At 39.1% G+C, this 18,790-nt stretch overlaps 2 protein-coding genes across 16 annotated transcripts in view; one reads left to right on the top strand and one right to left on the bottom strand.

The window, feature by feature from the left end:
• The window catches only part of ACACA (acetyl-CoA carboxylase alpha), a 283,732-nt gene that overhangs the window by 212,679 nt on the left and 52,263 nt on the right, over nt 1–18,790 (bottom strand). For 11 of the 15 annotated variants that reach the window (XM_077852292.1, XM_077852296.1, XM_077852302.1 and 8 more), the window contains 2 exons: nt 10,749–10,795; nt 6,906–7,158 (listed from right to left, as the gene is read on the bottom strand). In XM_077852292.1, the coding sequence (XP_077708418.1) occupies nt 6,906–7,158; nt 10,749–10,795 (300 nt within the window). The remainder of the gene's footprint in view (nt 1–6,905; nt 7,159–10,748; nt 10,796–18,790) is intronic. The other 4 variants (XM_077852303.1, XM_077852305.1, XM_077852306.1 and 1 more) reach the window with 1 other exon arrangement.
• The window catches only part of C16H17orf78 (chromosome 16 C17orf78 homolog), a 47,545-nt gene continuing 33,346 nt past the window's right edge, over nt 4,592–18,790 (top strand). The window contains 1 exon segment of the mRNA XM_077852309.1: nt 4,592–4,729. Coding sequence (XP_077708435.1) covers nt 4,606–4,729 — 124 coding nt within the window. The 5' untranslated portion in view covers nt 4,592–4,605.

Here is an 18,790-nt window from a genome sequence, read left to right as displayed (position 1 = left end):
CATAATATAAACCCAAAACTAGAGCCAGTTTCCTTATTTCCCATGTTAAAGCTTGGAGACAGATGAGAAATTTCCAGCCCCCTCAATAATGGTTATTCTCAACATCCGAATTATAATATTGATAGTATATGTGTACTGTAATTAAAGCCTTTCAGGGTGCCTGGGTGGCTCAGTTAAGTGTCTGCCTTCTGCTCGCTCAAGTCATGATCCCAGGGTCCTGGGATACAGTCCCCGGTTGGGCTCCCTGATCAATGGAGAGCCTGCTTCTGCTTCTCCCTCTCCCTCTGCCTCTGCCTGCTGCTCCTCCTGCTTGTGTGCTTTTTGTCAAATAAATAAATATAATCTTTTAAAAAATAAAATCCTTTCAAATCTAAAGTTGCAAGTTTTAAATCCTAATATGCAAAAGACTTAAAAAGGTTTTTCCAGTCAAAAAATTTTACTTCCCAAGAGAACTCCTCCATAATAAATAATATCATGTTACATAGTATGGCACATTTTACTGTGCCAAAAGCTTTTGCAGATAAGTATTTAACTTCACCTCCATTAGATTTTAAATTTTTTTAAAAGATTTTATTTATTTATTTTTTCATAGAGACACACACACACAGAGAGAGAGAGGCAGAGACACAGGCAGAGAGAGAAGCAGGCTCCATGCAGGAAGCCTGACATGGGACTTGATCCCGGGTCCCCGGGATCATACCCGGGGCTGCAGGTGGAGCCAAACCACTGCGCCACCGGGGCTGCCCTCATTATTAGATTTAAACAAAATCACTTCATACTCAGGAGTTTAAAGTGACAGACTAAAAAGAGAGTTTTTTTCCAGGTCAAATAAAAACATACACAGGATCGTGCCCTGGGCTGAAGGCGGTGCTAAACCGCTGAGCCACCTGGGCTGCCCTCTAATGCTTTATTAAAGAAGCGTTAAAAAAACCCCTGAAAACAGGGCAGCCTGGTGGCTCAGCGGTTTAGTGCCGCCTTCAGCCCAGGGTGTGATCCTGGAGACCCTAAATCGAGTCCCACATGTCAGGCTCCCTGCATGGAGCTTGCTTCTCCCTCTGTGGCTTTACCTCTCTCTCTCTCTCTCTCTCTCTCTCTGTCTCTCTCATGAATAAATAAATAAATAATCTTTAAAAAAGAAAACCCTGAAAACAAAATATAAGAAGGCAAAAATAAAGCCTTGTATATCCCCCAACCAGAGATTACTCCTGTTAATACCACTGTATAGTCTTCTGGATCCTTATCTCTGTGTGTGTGTGTGTGTGTGTGTGTGTGTGTGTGTGTGTGTATATATATATATATACATGCATTTCTTTCCACTGAACTGAGATCATCCTGTATACATGGTTTCATAATCTGTGTTTTTTTGTCAAGTATTCCCACTTTCTTTCTTTCTTTTCTTTTTTTTTAATTCATCAGAGACACAGAGAGAGAGGGGCAGAGACACAGGGAGAGGGAGAAGCAGGCTCCATGCAGAGAACCCGACATGGGTGGCTCAGTCGGTTAAACATCTGCTTTCAGCTCAGGTCATGATCCCAGGGTCCTGGGATTGAACCCGGAGTCTGGTTTCCTGCTCAGCAGGGATCCTGCTTCTGCTTCTCCCCCCTGCTTATGTTTTTTTCTCTCTCTCAAATAAATAAATAAAATCTTAAAAAAAAAAAAAAAAAGGAAAATAAGATAGGATGTAGTAGCAATAGATCAGCTTTACCTCACTATCTTTGTCCCCTAAATTTCCAAAATTCCCTCTTGACCCAATGGGAACAAAAGCTGAAAGCCACTCACAGATCCTCTCAGAACTTCACCTCATTGCTATTTCTCCTAGATGAAGGTCCGTACAGCTCTATGATATGTATTTTAAGTGCCAGTATAATTAAATGAGTAGTGTTCTATTCAGTTTCAGGTATACAATACAGTGATTCAATAACTCTATTAATTATGCAGTGCTCGTCACAGTTAAGTGTACTCTTCTCTTAATTCCCTTCACCTATTTCATCAATCCCCCCATCCATCTCCTTCTTTGTGTTTTTTTTAAAGTATATGACCAGGGGGTGCCTGGCTAGGCTCAGATAGTTAAGCATCCAACTGTTGATCTCAGCTCAGGTCTTGATCTCGAGGTCATAAGTCCATGTTGAACATGAAGCCTACTTCTAGGATCATCTAGGAGATGATCCCCAACTCAGTATATTACCCGTATTTCATAACTGGTATCATTGGACAAACTTTACAGATTCTTTCTTTTTTTTTTTTTTTTTTTCAGATTATTTCTAATTACAAAATAGCTTTAAAACTCAATACTTAGATTTTTCTGAAGAGTCAATAACACTTCATAGGCAATCGCATATATGGATTGTAAATTTTCTGAAATGTTGATAAAGTACTTTTCTTTCTAGACCAGAAAAAAGATAGTAATGTAACTCACCTCAAGGAGCCTTTCCTGAGTGAACTTAATCTCTTCCTCCTACCAAAGAAGCAACTGCTATCTTTAACCCATCTATAGAGCATCATATGATGGATTTATGTGTACAAAAATAACAGGAATTACAGATTGTTCTCAAATGAAATCATCATTAACATCCTTGCTAAGTATAAAATGTTGGCTATTTGATACTTTAGCCATTTATTTTAAGAAGCTTAAGGGAAAACTGAGATAGGGTTTCAAATACTATAACATGAATTATAGGATAAAGAAGGTTTAAAGATATCACACTACCCTAAGAGAGACCCAACTATGAGGCTCACCTGTTTCCAACTGGATTTCAAACAGAATTCAGTATACTAGTTGACAAAACTGATTACAGTCTTTGTTTGGTTGATAGCGTGATTATGGAGTGATCTGGATTTACCCTGCATTGTAAATATTCAGAACAATCTGACTTCAAGTGGCATCCCACAAGGAACAGATGTCATTATTCATGCAACCAGATAGCTCTATTATATCCTACAAAATCATGCTTAAGTTCTCAAAATGAAGATGCCTATAGTCTTCAATGGTCTGTCTTCTCAAATATTCAATTAAATATTAATAATGAGGTTCAGAAATCTATCAGCCTAGCTGACATATCAATCCCTTGCTGATCTTATCTAAAAGTAAAAAGTAAATGGGCACCTGGGTGGCTCAGTGGTTGAGCGTCTGCCTTTGGCTTAGGTCATGATCCCGAGATTCTGGGATCAAGCTCTGCATCAGGCTCACCGAGGTAGCCTGCTTCTCCTTCTGCTTGTGTCTCTGCCTCTCTCTCTGTGTGTCTCTCATGAATAAATAAATAAAATCCTTAAATTAATTAATAGCAAGCCAAAGCACAGGTGTCTACAATGAGGCTTATATAGTTCCACAATACTTTTTTTAGGATATTATTTTCAAATGTTTGGGTTGTAAAGCTTAGATTGATTTTATTTTTAAGTTATCTCTACACCCAACATGGGGCTTGAACTCACAACTCCAAGCTCAAGAGTTGCATGCTCCACTGACTGAGCCAGGCAGATACCCCTCGGACATAAAGCGATGCTCCTTCAGTGATGCTCTAGAAAATTTGTGATACAAGTCATCTCCATCTCTGGAACAGTCTATTTTCTATTCCTGCCTACCCATCATGACCATTAGGCTTTTCATTTAGTATAAAAAAACCAAGCCCTAAACTTGAGAGGCCCACTCTCATTCTATACCATGGCAGTCACATTACTTGGTTTTAGATGACCTTTAGTAATCACCTCTTAGAAATGCAGCTGCCCCTTTAATCTATATTGCCTATAAAAGATTAGATCGTTCATTCAGGAAGCTAATCCTAAATTCACCTAGTCTCTAACTCTGGGCTCAAAGAGTGAAAAAAGGGTTTCTGAACCACTATCTTCATTTTCATAGATGAAGAAAATGAGTCCAAAGAGGTAATTTTTATGAATTCTCTGTGGTCACATTATCTAATTGGTGGCAGGTGCAAGAACAAAGTTCTCTCTAATATCAAGCAAATTTGACTCAATTTAAATTAACCCCAAGGATACCATATCCACAAAAGACTTAGAAATGGATCAATGGAAAACATGTGTTCTATTTTGAAACATTAAATAGCTAAGAAGCAAGTGGGAACTCCTCAGACTGCTGATCACACTTCAATCCATGGCTCTTCCACAAGCTATGGGCATGAGTTTTCCAACAGAAGCGCTTGCAAAAATATTCTCAGGCACTCATACCACTGACCACACAGTCTTTTGCAATAAGAGCCATCGATTTTGGGAATAACTTGGCAACTACAAGCTGCCTTGCAAATCACTGGCTAGTTTCCTATAATGGTGTTTATATCATCATTGCTAAACTTGCAATTTCCTAATCCAACAAATGGACAGTCTGTTTCACACAGTCTCAAATTGGACAAATTTCTCAAGGTGCTGCTGTGTGGCTTTAAGAATTTAGATTTAACCCGGTCTTTCCCAACAGGAGCATTACAACAGTTTGAGGACAATTCTTGGCTATGTGAGATTATCTAGTACATTGAAGAAGGTTTAGAATCATTGGTCCTCTGTCCCTTAAATGCAAGTGTACAGTAGTAGTCCTCCCTTATCTGTGGTCTCATGTTCCAAGGTTTCCATTACCCACAGTCAACAGCCATCTGGAAGCAGATGATCCTTCTCCTAACACATCATGAGAAGGTCAATAGTAGCCTAAAGCTATGTCACAATGCCTACATCATTCACCTCACTTCATCTCATCATGTAGGCATTTTATCCTCACATCATCACAAGGGTGAGTTTGGTATATGATTTTTGAGAGAGAAAACTACATTCACATAACTTTTATTATAACATATTATTATAACTATTCTATTTTATTATTAGTTATTACTGTTAATACTTTACCATGCCTAATTTATAAATTTAAAAAAAATTTTAAGATTTTATTTATTTATGAAAGACACAGAGAGAGAGGCAGAGACATAGACAGAGAGAGAAGCAGGCTCCCTTCCAGGAGACTGATGCGGGATTTGATCCTGGAATCCTGCGATCACGCTGTGAGCCGAAGGCAAATGCTTAACTGCTGAGCCACCCTGGCATCCCTATAAATTAAACTTTAACATAGGTTATGTACGTATAGGAAAAAACATAGTATATAGAGGTTCGGTACTATCTGCAGTTTCAGGCATCCACTGAGGGTCCTGGAATGTATCCCCTCTAGTCCCACCAGTCACCACCCCCACACATTTACAAATGACCTTGAAGGGTTAAGATATCACCACCAGTATTAGCCTTCAGGTCAACCATTAAGTGAGCTATAAAGTTCTAAAAAATGTTTATATAAAGACTTGACCCCTTTTATCTGCCACAAAATACTGCCCTCTATTCCTCTTTTTAAAAGCCCAGAGATTAGATAAAATCCTTTGTTCATTGATTTCTGAAAACCAACTTTGTCTGAACTAGCTATATAATTAAGACACTTATTGTCAGGGAAGTAGAGTAGGAAAGTTACTGAAATGGAATCAGGGCACTTGATTCTGAATTCCAGTCTTCCAGCTATTCACCCTTAGGCAAGTTATTTCCCCTCTTTAGGCTTCAGTTCTCTCATCTACTTAAATAAAAGGCATTAGACTACATTATCTCTCTGGTTCACTGCAGGTCTAGGAATTTGTGACATAAAACATAATTAACTGGCTTAACTCTTTTCTTTTGACCTCTACATAGCTAAATGGGGGTGACCATCAACACTTACTACCCTATGTTTCAGAAGCAAGAACCCCAAAGTCCCAGGAGAGTCACATTTAGCCAGACGCAGAATGGGATTTTACTATACAGTCTATATCTTGAGTATATAAAAAGGAGCTTAATTATTTTAATGATCCATTAATAATAGAAGTACCAAGATAATAACAGCAATAGCCACTCTAACTAATGTTTATCTCTGCTAGACCTATCATCTCAAACCTGGCTGTACATTAGAATCACACGGATAGTTTAAAAGAAAAATGCCCCAGCTCCAAACCAAGCCAATTATCAAATGAATCAGAATCTCTGAAGATGAGTCTCATTTCTTAAGGCTCCATCAAGTGATTCTGATGTACAGGGAAAACCAAAAACCACTAATCCACACCCTGTAATCCAAGAAATGCGGAGCAAATGACCAAAGGTTAGTATATCACATACTAGTCGTATAATCAAACATCAATAAATAAGAATAATCTAGTGTTGCTATTTACTGACATTCTAGATTACATATAAAGAATTCTATTTCTAGAGAAAAAGGAGAGGTCTATAACAACCTTTTATTCCTGCCACAGGTTGTTATTGAGGACTGACACTGCCAGAAATAGATTATACCTTTCTGACATAGTAAAGCAGTTCAAAGAAAGATTACTATAAATTTGCGCAACCCTGCAAAAGTCTTATCAATCATTAAGATAGTTACAACATGAAAGTAATACAGAAAACAAAATTCCTCAACCTAATTCTCACTGACTAGATGTCACTAAGAGACCTAGTATGTAGAAAGAACAGGAGAAAGTTGAGAGGAATATTTAGGAAAAGATACTTTGAAAACTACACTTCATGCCAAATATATCATTTCTCATTTATTCACCAAAGTTTCAAGTCCAGTGATGCAGGAAAAAGTGGAACAATCTTTTTTTTTTTTTTTTAAGATTTTATTTATTTATTCATGAGAGACAGAGAGAGAGAGAGAGAGAGAGAGAGAGAGAGGCAGAGACACAGGCAGAGGGAGAAGCAGGCTCCATGCAGGGAGCCTGATGTGGGACTGGATCCAGGGTCTCCAGGATCACACCCTGGGCTGCAGGTGGCGCTAAACCGCTGTGCCACTGGGGCTGCCCAAAGTGGAACAATCTTGGCTAAAATTATTCTTGCTCTTTCCAGAACAAAATCAATGAAACCAATAGGTCATGTTAAATAAGTAAAACATTAAATTTCTGTCTTACCTCATGTGTAAGGCCAAGCCGTCCTGTAGGCTGGAGATCCCCAAGTCAGAAAGTGTATCTGAGCCAACAGAAGCTGGTGATAGAGAGCCCTCCTTCTCCTCCAGGAGATCCAGCTTCACCAGGTTGCTAATTTCATCCTCTGAGTTATCTTCAGACACAGAACCAATTATGAATCGGGAGTGCTGGTTCAGCTCCAGAGGTTTGGCCAAGGGGGATGGTTCATCCATTATTCTTTCAAAATGAGCTCTCAAAGCTACGAAGAAAATAGTGAGAAAACCAGATTATGGATAATAATCTGTATCAGAGGATAGTCACAGATTACACCTAATATACTACAGCTGGCATGTGGAAGCAACATAGTTTGACAACTAGTTTCTTTGATTATTCTATTTCAGGGCCTCCGTTTTCTACAAGGGAAGAAAATCTAGATCATGATAACTATGCCTAAAAAATTAAATTAGCTCCCTCTTCCTCAAAGAAATCTCCTTCAAAAAACTATAAGCCATTCCCAATCTCTATCAATTTGATAACGTCCAAGAGATAATTATGAATAATGGAGAAATCTTTGCAGTAGGTGAAAGCTGCTCATAATATTGTTACTTCAGTTGTCAGTACTGAGGAGAATGAGAGAAAAGATTTGGGGAGCATTGTGGTCATTTCAAACAAGGTATTTAGAGTAAAGTGCATAACTATCACCTCCTTCCAACACTATACTGTGAGAGGCTCTGAATTTTACATAAGTTATTTTTGTATAAGTATATACACATAAAATATATGGACTGTGATACCTTAATACACACACACACACACACACACACACACACACAGTCTGCTTTAAAGTAAACTCCAGATGGGTATTTTTTTTTAAGATTCTATTTATTTATTCTTGAGAGAGACAGAGAGAGGCAGAGACACAGGCAGCGGGAGAAGCAGGCTCTATGCAGGGAGCCTGATGTGGGTCTTGATCCCAGGTCTCCAGGATCATGCCCTGGGCTGAAGGTGACGCTAAACCACTGAGCCATCCAGGCTGCCCCAGATGGGTATTTTTTAATTAGAAAAAGAAATCTTTACTTGTCCTCATGAGTTTTTTCTTCAATTACAATTGTTAAAAAATTCACCCCAAAATGTCTACTTTTGGCTCTAATGTGCTGACATTGATAGGGAGAAAATGAATCTATCAAATTCAAAATCTATAATTAAAATAAGGGAGAGGGGGATCCCTGGGTGGCGCAGCGGTTTGGCGCCTGCCTTTGGCCCAGGGCGCGATCCTGGAGACCCGGGATCAAGTCCCACGTCGGGCTCCCGGTGCATGGAGCCTGCTTCTCCCTCTGCCTATGTCTCTGCCTCTCTCTCTCTCTCTGTGACTATCATAAATAAATAAAAATTTAAAAAAAAAATAAGGGAGAGGTCATCTCAATTAAGTGTAAGTTCTGTAGGTATAGGGCCTTATTAGTCAGAATTAAATATTTCCAACTACTATCAAACTAATTAACAAAGACCAGAACATAGTTCAAAGCCCACAATAACAATAAAAACCAAGGCTAAAAGAAACAATATTTATTCTGTCATTCAAAAAAAATCCTATAAAAAAACTTTCAGAACTACATATCAACTCAGAATTGAACTGCTTGCAGCCTAACAATTTTAATTTGGAAAGGAATATTCCCAATCTTGATTTTGAGGTGCTCTAAGAGATGGTATATCAATAGGTAAAAAAAATTTATTGATAAATTATGTTGTAGACTACTTTGAAGTGTAAGAGTAGGTAGAGAGCAATATTCTTTGGCATAAGATAACAAAACATCAAGATTTTAAAATGTTTGGAAATCATCATTAAACATGTTAAAATGACATGTGCACCATTATTCTTGTGTGATTTGTGAACCAGAGCTTACTCATTTACAAAGACAAAATAAAATAGTATTTGTAAACGATATATCAGTGGTTCTCAAAAAGTGTAGTTTCAGAGCAGCAGCAGCAGCAGCAGCAGCAGCACTGGGGTACCTTTTAAAAGATTCTTGGGCCCTACCACAGAGCAATTAACTGTATCAGAATCTACAGGTTGGGGCCCAGTAATGTATATTTTAACAAGTCCTAAAATTTGAAAACCATTCTGCTAGAAGAATAAAACTAACAAATTGCCAGGAATGCTAAAAAAAAAAGTTACTTGTAGATATTTCCTAAGAGTGAGTTAGAGATTACTTAAGTTAACTTATTTTAAAAACTAGAATCAGGGGATCCCTGGGTGGCGCAGCGGTTTGGCGCCTGCCTTTGACCCAGGGCGCGATCCTGGAGACCCGGGATCGAATCCCACGTCGGGCTCCCGGTGCATGGAGCCTGCTTCTCCCTCTGCCTGTGTCTCTGCCTCTCTCTCTCTCTCTCTCTATCATAAATAAATAAAAATTAAAAAAAAAAAAAAAAAAAAAACCTAGAATCAGGAGATACCTAGATGGCTCAGTTGGTTAAGTGTCTGTCTTTGGCTAAGGTCATGATCCCAGTGTCCTCAGATAAAGATCCGCATTGGGCTACCTGCTTAGTGCTCCCCCCTGCTTGTACTCTCTAGCTCTCTCTCTCTCTCTCGCTCGCTCTCAAATAAATAAATAAAATCTTTAAGGAAAAAAAAAAAACTAGAATCATATAAATAGCATGCAACAGGAAAAAACGGACATCTAAATTTACTATACATGTCTCCCTTGGAATATTAGATTTCTTTAAAATGATTTTTAAATGTCTCCAAATTTTATTAAGATAGTTACTTCCAGAAATCTAAAAGAAAACCAAATCATTTAAAAAGAAAAAAAGCAGGGATCCCTGAGTGGCCCAGTGGTCTAGCACCTGCCTTCGGCCCAGGGTGTGATCCTGAAGTCCCGATGCAAGTCCCACATTGGGCTCCCTGCATGGAGCCTGCTTCTCCCTCTGCCTGTGTCTCTTCCTCTCTCTCTGTGTCTCTCATGAATAAATAAATAAAATCCTTAAAAAAGAAATTTAAAAAAAAGAAAGAAAAAAAGGAAGAAAGGAAAAAGTGAGAAAAGGAGAAAGTAAGGGAAGGAAGGAAAGTTCTAACAGATTGACCCCTTTGAAGAACATCAAAAGATACAGCAACAAAAAAGACTACTTCATATTTTAGAGCAGTAAATAATCAAGTTTTAAAAAATAATGAGACCCTCTCCCCCTGCAAAATTCCAAATTCCATCTCAACACAGAAAACACAGGCTGCCTTCTTCACAGGAGAAATAAATAAGGCACTCGGGGGCATGTTCTAGTTTATAGTCTGACCAAAATTAAATGACTACACAAAAAAATAAAATTCGTGAGAAAAGAGCCCTTCTCTGATTCCATGGGAGAAGGAAAAGAAATGGATCAATAAATGAGAGGCTTCTTAAGGTCAACTTCAAATTCTTCTTTCCTGGCTAAGAAGAACATGAAGGCAGCCTCCCCTGAAGTGTTGCAAAGATTGGAAGCAGCTCAGTTGTCAGCAGTTAAAGAGCCTATCTACCAACCAGCAATTCTACTGAATGGCATCCCCAGGCACAAGCCCACAAACCACCAGAAAAGAGAGGTCATGTATGGAAAATCACTGAGTAGCTGTCCAGAAATTCTAGAAGCTACTTTTCAGCCTGTCCCATTTCCATTGATTCTAGTCCTGTATTAAAGAGAAGGAGGGGGTAGGGGCTGGAATACTATCATTGTCAGACCATCCACTTCAGGTTATCCCCTATATCTGCCTGTGTTCTTTTGTAAAAGGCAACTTTTACCATAAAAGTCTATGGTTTAATATTTTAGCACATGAACATAAAATTTTCATCATACTGTAAACATAAAAGAACATTATTTGTAACTGACCTCTTATAATTCTCACTGTCTGAGCAGATATCCACCTCCAAAAAGAACTAAAGAGAGAAAGAGAGATTTGAAGCATTTTTTTTACGAAATCCAATTTTAGCAATTTCTGTTTTGCTCAGCAAAATACGAAATTATAATACTCAAAGTATCAATTTTCTTTTTTTCAAAAGTATCAATTTTCTTATCAAATTTATTATTTAACTTGAAGCATAAGGTTCAGCTGTTTATTATTTGTTCTAATCTATAAATCAAAAGCATTACACATTCAAAGATTTTATTTCTCATCAGAGTATTAAATAATCCAAGCTTACCATTTCACAAGGTGCCTTTTCCAACTTTATACTTCAGTGAACATATTCCAACCCTATGATATCCAGCATTTCATCAAAAAAGCAGTGGGGAGAAGAGAACCACTAGAACCCCTACAATTCAGTTAGACTCCGATTATATCTCCAAATGGTTATACCCACACACAAGGCTGGAAGCCAGGAAGGGGACAGATTTTGCATTAAATTAAGTCCCTAAAACTCTAAGGGATCAAGGAGTCTCTCATTGTTTTCCAAATCCTAGGTTTCCTTCCATGCTCAACAATTTATATGTATGTAGGGTAAAAATTCTCAACTTTGATTATGTATAACAATCACCTATGGAGAGGGATCCCTGGGTGGCTCAGCGGTTTAGCTCCTGCCTTTGCCCCGGGGCATGATCCTGGAGTCCCGGGATCAAGTCCCATGTCCTTGCAGGGAGCCTGCTTCTCCCTCTGCCTGTGTCTCTGCCTCTTTCTCTGTGTCTCTCATGAATAAATAAAATCTTAAAAAAAAAAAAAAAAAACAAACAAAAAAAAAAAACCCACAATCACCTATGGAGCTATTTATTTATTTAAATTAAAAAAAAATTTTAGTATACCTGACACACAATATTATTATTAGTTTCAGGACTATGGAGCTTTTTTAGGGGGTCGGGTGGGTAGGAATCAGGCAGTTTTTATTTATGATGGCAACTAGAAGACTCCACTCAGGAGCATGGGCGAGATAAGGACTGAGCCCATGCCTTCTGCTTCTCCTCGTAATTCCTGGGGGGCAAATTCCTTTTTTTTTTTTTTTTTAAGATTTTATTTATCTATTCACGAAAGACACAGAGAGAGAGAGAGGCAGAGACACAGGCAGAGGGAGAAGCAGGCTCCATAGGAAGCCCAATGTAGGACTCAATCCTGGGACTCTGGGATCACACCCTGAGCCAAAGGCAGATGCCCAACCGCTGAGCCACCCAGGTATCCCCTGGGGGCAAATTCCTGCTGCAGTTTCTTCCACAAGCCTTTATTCATTTCCTTAAACTCTTCCAAAGTAGCTATAGACAGGCCAGTAAAGCTCATGTCTCTGAGGTGAGGGTACTTGTGTTTGTAATGGTTTGACCCGGGATCAAGTCCCACTTCAGGCTCCCTACATGGAGCCTGCTTCTCCCTCTGCCTCTGTCTCTTTCTGTCTCTCATGAATATAAATAAAATCTTAAAAAAAAAAAAAATGGCAATAGGGTGGCTCAAAGTGGAGGCCAGCCACCCCTGGCATTTCCTTAAGCTATGTGAGGAATAGCCAGTGGAGGAGACCAAATGGGATGCAAGTAGCACAGGCCTTTCTGGAGGGAGAACACAGACTGCCAAGCCTGAGGCCTATGATCAAACGCAGGGATCACGCCCTGGGCCGAAGGCAGCGCTAAACCGCTGAGCCACCCAGGATGCCCCCTATTGTCATTTTTTAAAACATGTATGTCTAAATCCCCAGATCTACTGAATCAGAATCACAGCTGGAGACCCAGAGATCTGAATATCAAGTTTCACTGTTGGCTGACACTGACAAATATCCAGGGTGGAGAAAAAATCCAGAACTTCTAAGAGAAGACCTCAAATAACAAATGACAGGATTGGGGCAGTGCTGCGGAAGCTGGATTTACCCAATTATGTAGTCTAAACTAGCATTATTCCCTACAATTGTGGTAGGGAAGAGGCTGTGAGAAGAGGAAGAAAAGGGAAGTGGTTTGAATCAGTTGCAACCAAAGGTGCCGTGGAGGTGGAGTCAAAACCTAGGACTCAAGATCAAATTCTGACTCTGCCAAATATTGGCAGTGCAAACATGAACAAGTCACTTAACATCTCTGAGCCTCGTCATCTGCAAAAATAAAAGGGTCATATATTACCTCGGGGGATTGCTGTGAAGACTGACGACAAATGAAAAGTATTCTGTAAGCTATATACTAGACCACTGTTTATGGGTTACCACCATGAAGAATACTACGAAATAAATTTAGAGAGTTACAACCAACAATTTAAAAATGAAGGGGCGGGCAGCCCAGGTGGCTCAGCAGTTTTGCGCCACCTTCAGCCCAGGGCATGATCCTGGAGACCTGGGATCGAGTCCCACGTCAGGCTCCCTGCATGGAGCCTGCTTCTCCCTCTGCCTGTGTCTCTGCCTCTCTCTCTCTCTCTCTCTCTGTGTCTCTCATGAATAAATAAATAAAATCTTTAAAAACAAAAACAATAAATAAATTAATTAATTAAAATAAAATAAAATAAAATAAAATAAAATAAAATAAAATAAAATAAAATAAAATAAAAATGAAGTGGTGCCTGGCTGGTACAGTCAGTAGAGCATTCCACTCTTGATGTTGGGGTCATGAGTTTAAGCCCCACCTTGAGCATAGCTTATTAAAAAAAAAAAAAAAAGTCATTAAAAATGAAATAGAACAGAAAATGTTAAGAGTATACCACACTTCATGAGAATGAATACTGTTCTGTGAATTTTTGTACCAGTTAAACATACTTCAAAAAAGTCTTGAGTCACAATTAATCCTGTCTTGCCTCCTCCACTTTATACTCTCACTAGAGAGCAACACAGTAATTTAATATATAAACCAACGGTTCTTAAACTTCCTTAGGTCAAGACACTATTAGGAATCTGATAAAGGGGCAGCCCGGATGGCTCAACGGTTTATGCCGCCTTCAGCCCAGGGCCTGATCCTGGAGACCTGGGATTGAGTCCCACATCAGGCTCCCTGCGTGGAGCCTGCTTCTCCCTCTGCCTGTGTCTCTGCCTCTCTCGATCTGTGTGTCTCTCATGAATAAGTAAATAAAATCTTTAAAAAGAAAAAAGGAATCTTATAAAAGCTATGGACTTTCTTGACAAAAATTCACCTTCACCCAAAATTCTGCTCACATACAAGTTTAGGACTCCCAAAGCCTTGCCAGGAATCAGGTTAAGATCCTCTTCTCTAAAAAGAAAAAAAACAATGCAAGTGACTTCTGAGGAAGGCTCATATTGTTGCTCTCTTACCAACTCCAAAAGAAGGCCTCCCCCCAGATAGAGTGGTAGTATATTGTTTATCCAAAGAAAAATCTTCTTCTGGACGCCTGGGTGGCTCAGCGGTTGAGCATCTGCCTTTGGCTCAGGGAGGGATCCCATGGTCCCGGGATTGAATACCCCATCGGGCTCCCTGCATAGAGCCTGCTTCTCCCTCTGTCTCTTGTCTCTGCCTCTCTGTGTGCATGTTTCTCATGAATAAATAAATATGAATAAATAAATAAAATCTTTAAAAATATTTCTTCATTAGACCAAATTGTTGGCATTGTCAAATTCTCTCCTATTAAAAAAAAGTGTTAAAATGTTCTTGAACTTTTATTTGGAAACCCTTCAAAATATTTGCAGAAGGCTCCCAAACTATACTCTGTGTGCCTGAAAATGGGATAAAGCTAGTTATAGCTAATTCACTTATTTAAAAGTCAGCCTTGGGCAGCCCTGGTGGCCTAGCGGTTTAGCGCCACCTTCGCCTGAGACATGATCCTGGAGACCCAGGATCAAGTCCCACATCAGGCTCCCTGCATGGAGCCTGCTTCTCCCTCTGCCTGTGTCTCTGCCTCTCCCTCTCTCTCTCTGTGTCTGTCATGAATAAATAAAATCTTTTAAAAAATAAAAAATAAAAAAATAAAAGTCAGTCTGCATTTCACCCAGGGATATTTCTCTAAAACAGAACAGATTTTACCAAACTTACTTAGGATGTTTCCCTTGAACTCAAGTGACAGTATTTCCCAAGTGATTCTAATGAAGAAGCAGCAATTCGTTTTCTTAGTCACTGATAAAAGTAACCACACATCGTTGCCTTTTAAGTGATAGTAACTTCATTTAAATTTCTTCAAAAGAAATCATCAATTATGACTTTTTCATTTTTGTCATTTTACTGACGAACTTTTAAATGGATTTTAGTATTAATTTAGTATCCATGAGAGAGTTAGGTTTTTTTTTGTTGTTGTTTTTTAATTTTTTAAAAAACAAGTACTTGTGTCCCAAATAGTGAGATGGAATAAAAATGATTTGGTCCCTGGCTAAGATGCTATAGATACATAAAGAAACATAAATTTATAGTAGTATAATAATTGCTAGATGTAGAAACACAAAAAAGAAAAGTACTTTATCCAGACTTGGAGGTAGTACTGGTGAGGAAAGGGATCAAGGAGTTCCCGGAGTGAGAAGACATTAACAATGAAAAACCAGTATATAAACAAGGACCAAGAGCAAGAAGCATTCCATGTAGAAGAAGCCACAGAGTAAACACTCAGGCTATAGAATACAATGATTTATGAGAAATATGAGACCTGAATGGCTTCAAGAGTTTGAGGTAATTTCCTTCAAGACCCAGCTGGAGACTTGTTATGTTGTTTTTGTTTTTGTTTTGTAAAACAAGACTATACTTCTTTAGGGTACAGTAGTCAGAAAACATAACATTGCGTAATTGTCTATTCTATTCCTCATTTCTCAGTCCAGGGATATAGAATATTTTTCAAGGATAAAGCTGGTGAAAGCTTCTGCATCTTCCAAGAAATATTTAAAGAAGCCTTGCCAGGGACACCTGGGTGGCTCGGTGGTTAGGTGTCTACCTTTGGCTCACGGCGTGATCCTGGAGTTCAGGGATCGAGCCCCACATCGGGCTCCCTGCATGGAGTCTGCTTCTCCCTCTGCCTGTGTCTCTGCCTCTCTCTCTGTGTCTCTCATCAATCAATAAATAAAATCTTTAAAAATATAAATAAAGAAGCCTTGCCAAACTTCTGGATAAAGACAATGGGTTGAACACATATCTATTTTTTTATTAAAAGATTTTATTTAGGGGATTCCTGAGTGGCTCAGCAGTTTGGCGCCTGCCTTCGGCCCAGGGCGTGATCCTGGAGTCCCGGGATCGAGTCCCGCATCGGGCTCCCTGTGAGGAGCCTGCTTCTCCCTCTGCCCGTGTCTCTGCCTGTGTGTGTGTGTGTGTGTGTGTGTGTGTGTGTCTCATGAATAAATAAACAAAATCTAATAAATAAAATAAATAAATATTGATTTTATCTATTGGGATGCCTGGGTGGCTCAGTGGTTGAGCGCCTGCCTTTCTGGTGTCTCATGAATGAATGAGTGAATGAATGAATAAATAAATAAATAAAATCTTTTTAAAAAAATTTATATATTTATTCATGAGAAACAGAGAGAGAGAGGCAGAGACATAGGCAGAGGGAGAAGCAGGCTCCCTGCAGGAAGCCTCACGCGGGACTTGATCCCAGGACCTCGGGATCCCGACCTGAGCCAAAGGCAGGCGCTCAACCACTGAGCCACCCAGGTGCTCTGAACACATATCCATTTTGCTTCTGCCTAAAATCCTACTGAAAAAACAAAAGTAAAGGAATTTTTTTTAAAGATATAACCCACAAAAGACCCTCATCTCCCCCACCCCCACAAAAGAAAGTCAGGGGAGACAACAGCAAGGTAATTTTCTTAGAAAGCAGGTAGAAACATGATAAACGACTACCCAAATCTGGGAAACCGAATCATAAGCCATCTGTGGTAAACTCAGAATCAATATACTTTATACCAAAGAATCTTCAAAATGTTCAGAACATGGAAGTGAATGATGGAGATAAAGAGGATCTGGTTGAAATTCTATTTCAGAGGCTTCAGATCCTTGATTTTCTTCCCAACTAGTTAACCCAGGTGCCTGCTGCTCTAATGTCCTGATAAAAGACTGGAGATTTATTCTCTGGAGAGGGTTAAACATGAGGTTTCTAGACTGGGGGATACCAGAAACAGTAAAGAGGATAATACCATGTTGAAAATGGAAAAATTAAGTAAGCATATTGAGTAATAGCTCCCAGCCTTCTTTCCCCAATTTTCACCAACCAGGAGAGAAATTAGAAGATCCTTCTTTGCAGAATCTAACTAGACCAAGGGAAAAAACTTCAAATGGTAACACTGGAGTTTGCTAACTAAGATGCCCCACCAGATCACCCTAACTTCTTTGTAGGTCAACCAGCCTCATTCATATTCTCATAACCTTGAATTAGCTTTTCAATTGCCCCCTGTTAAAATTAAGGAGACAATTAAAAGTTACTAGATGTCTGAGTAAAACCTCCAACATGAAAGAAAGGGAAAAAATGCAACTAGATAAAGAGATTACATGGAAACAGAAAATGTTAAAAATCGGGGGGTGGTAGGGCAGGTGACATGACTTTATATGTAGAAATGTTTTTTGCAGAAACAGAAAAGCCTGTCCTAAAATTCATATGGAATCCCAAGGACCCCCAGATAGCCAGAGAAATCTTGAAAAGAACATAACTGGAAGACTCATGCTTCCTGATTTTAAAACTTACCACAAAGCTGCAGTATTGGTATAAAGACAGATATACAGAACAGGGAAACAGAACAGAGAGCCCAAAAAGAATGGGATCTTGCCATTTGCAATAACAGGATGAACCTCGAGGGTATAACACTAAGTAAAATAAAGTCAGAGAAAGACAAATACCATATGATTCCATTCATATGCAGAATTTAAGAAACATAGCAAATGAATTTTAAAAAGAGACAAATAGGGGCTCCTGGATAGCTCAGTCAGTTGAGCATCTGACTCTTAGTTTCAGCTCAGGTCCTGAAATCAAGCCCACATAAGGCTCTGGGCTTGGCACAGAGTCCTCTCGATGATTCTCTCCCTCTACTCTTCCCCCCACTCATGCTTGCTTGTTCATAACTCTAAAAATAAATGAATAAATCTTTTTTTAATAAGAGACAAATAATAAAACAGATTCTCAACCACAGACAACAAGCTGGTGGTTGTCAGAGGGGAGGTGGGAGGGTGTAAGAATGAAGTAGGTTGAAGGGGATTAAGAGTACACTTGTGATGAGCACTAAGTAATGCTTAGAATTGAATTATATACCTAAACTAATATAACATTTTATGTTAATTATACTTCAATTAAAAAAACAGAGCCCAGAAATAAACCCTCTTGTATATGGTCAAATGATATTTGACAAGGGTGCTAAGACCACTTAATGAAGAAAGGACAGCTTTTTCAAAAAATGGTGCTAGGAAAACGGGATCTCCACATACAAAGTTGGACTCTTCCCTAACACCACATTAAAAAGTTAACTAAAAATGCGTCAAGTCTTTAAGTATAAAACCTAAACTAATAAAACTCTTAGAAGAAACATAGGACAAAAGGTTTGTAACATTGGATTTGGAAAATTTTTTCTTGGATATGACACCAAGAGCTACCTTAACAATAGAAAAAATAGACAAATTGGACTTCTTGAAAATTAAGAAAACTGCACTTCAAAAGACCCTATCAATAGAGTAAAAATGCAACCCAAAGAATGGGAGAAAATACTTGCAAATCATGTATCTGTTAAGAGATTAATATCCAGGGCAGCCCTGGTGGCGCAGCGGTTTAGCGCCGCCTGCAGCCCTGGGTGTGATCCTGGAGACCCAGGATCGAGTCCCACATCGGGCTTCCTGCATGGAGCCTGCTTCTCCCTCTGCCTGTGTCTCTGCCTCTCTCACGCTCTCTCTGAATGAATAAATAAATAAATCTTTAAAAAAAAAAAAAAAAGAGATTAATATCCAGAATACATAAAAAACTGTTAAAACTCAATAAGAACCAACCCAATTCAAAAATGGGCAAGGATGGGACGCCTGGGTGGTTCAGCAGTGAAGCGTCTGCCTTTAGCCCAGGACCTGATCCTGGAGTCCCAGGATCA

Source organism: Canis aureus, chromosome 16 (genome assembly GCF_053574225.1).
Source record: "Canis aureus isolate CA01 chromosome 16, VMU_Caureus_v.1.0, whole genome shotgun sequence".
NCBI lineage: Eukaryota > Metazoa > Chordata > Mammalia > Carnivora > Canidae > Canis > Canis aureus.
The sequence above is the reverse complement of the archived record's forward strand: the minus strand, read 5'-3'. Positions and strand labels throughout refer to the sequence as shown.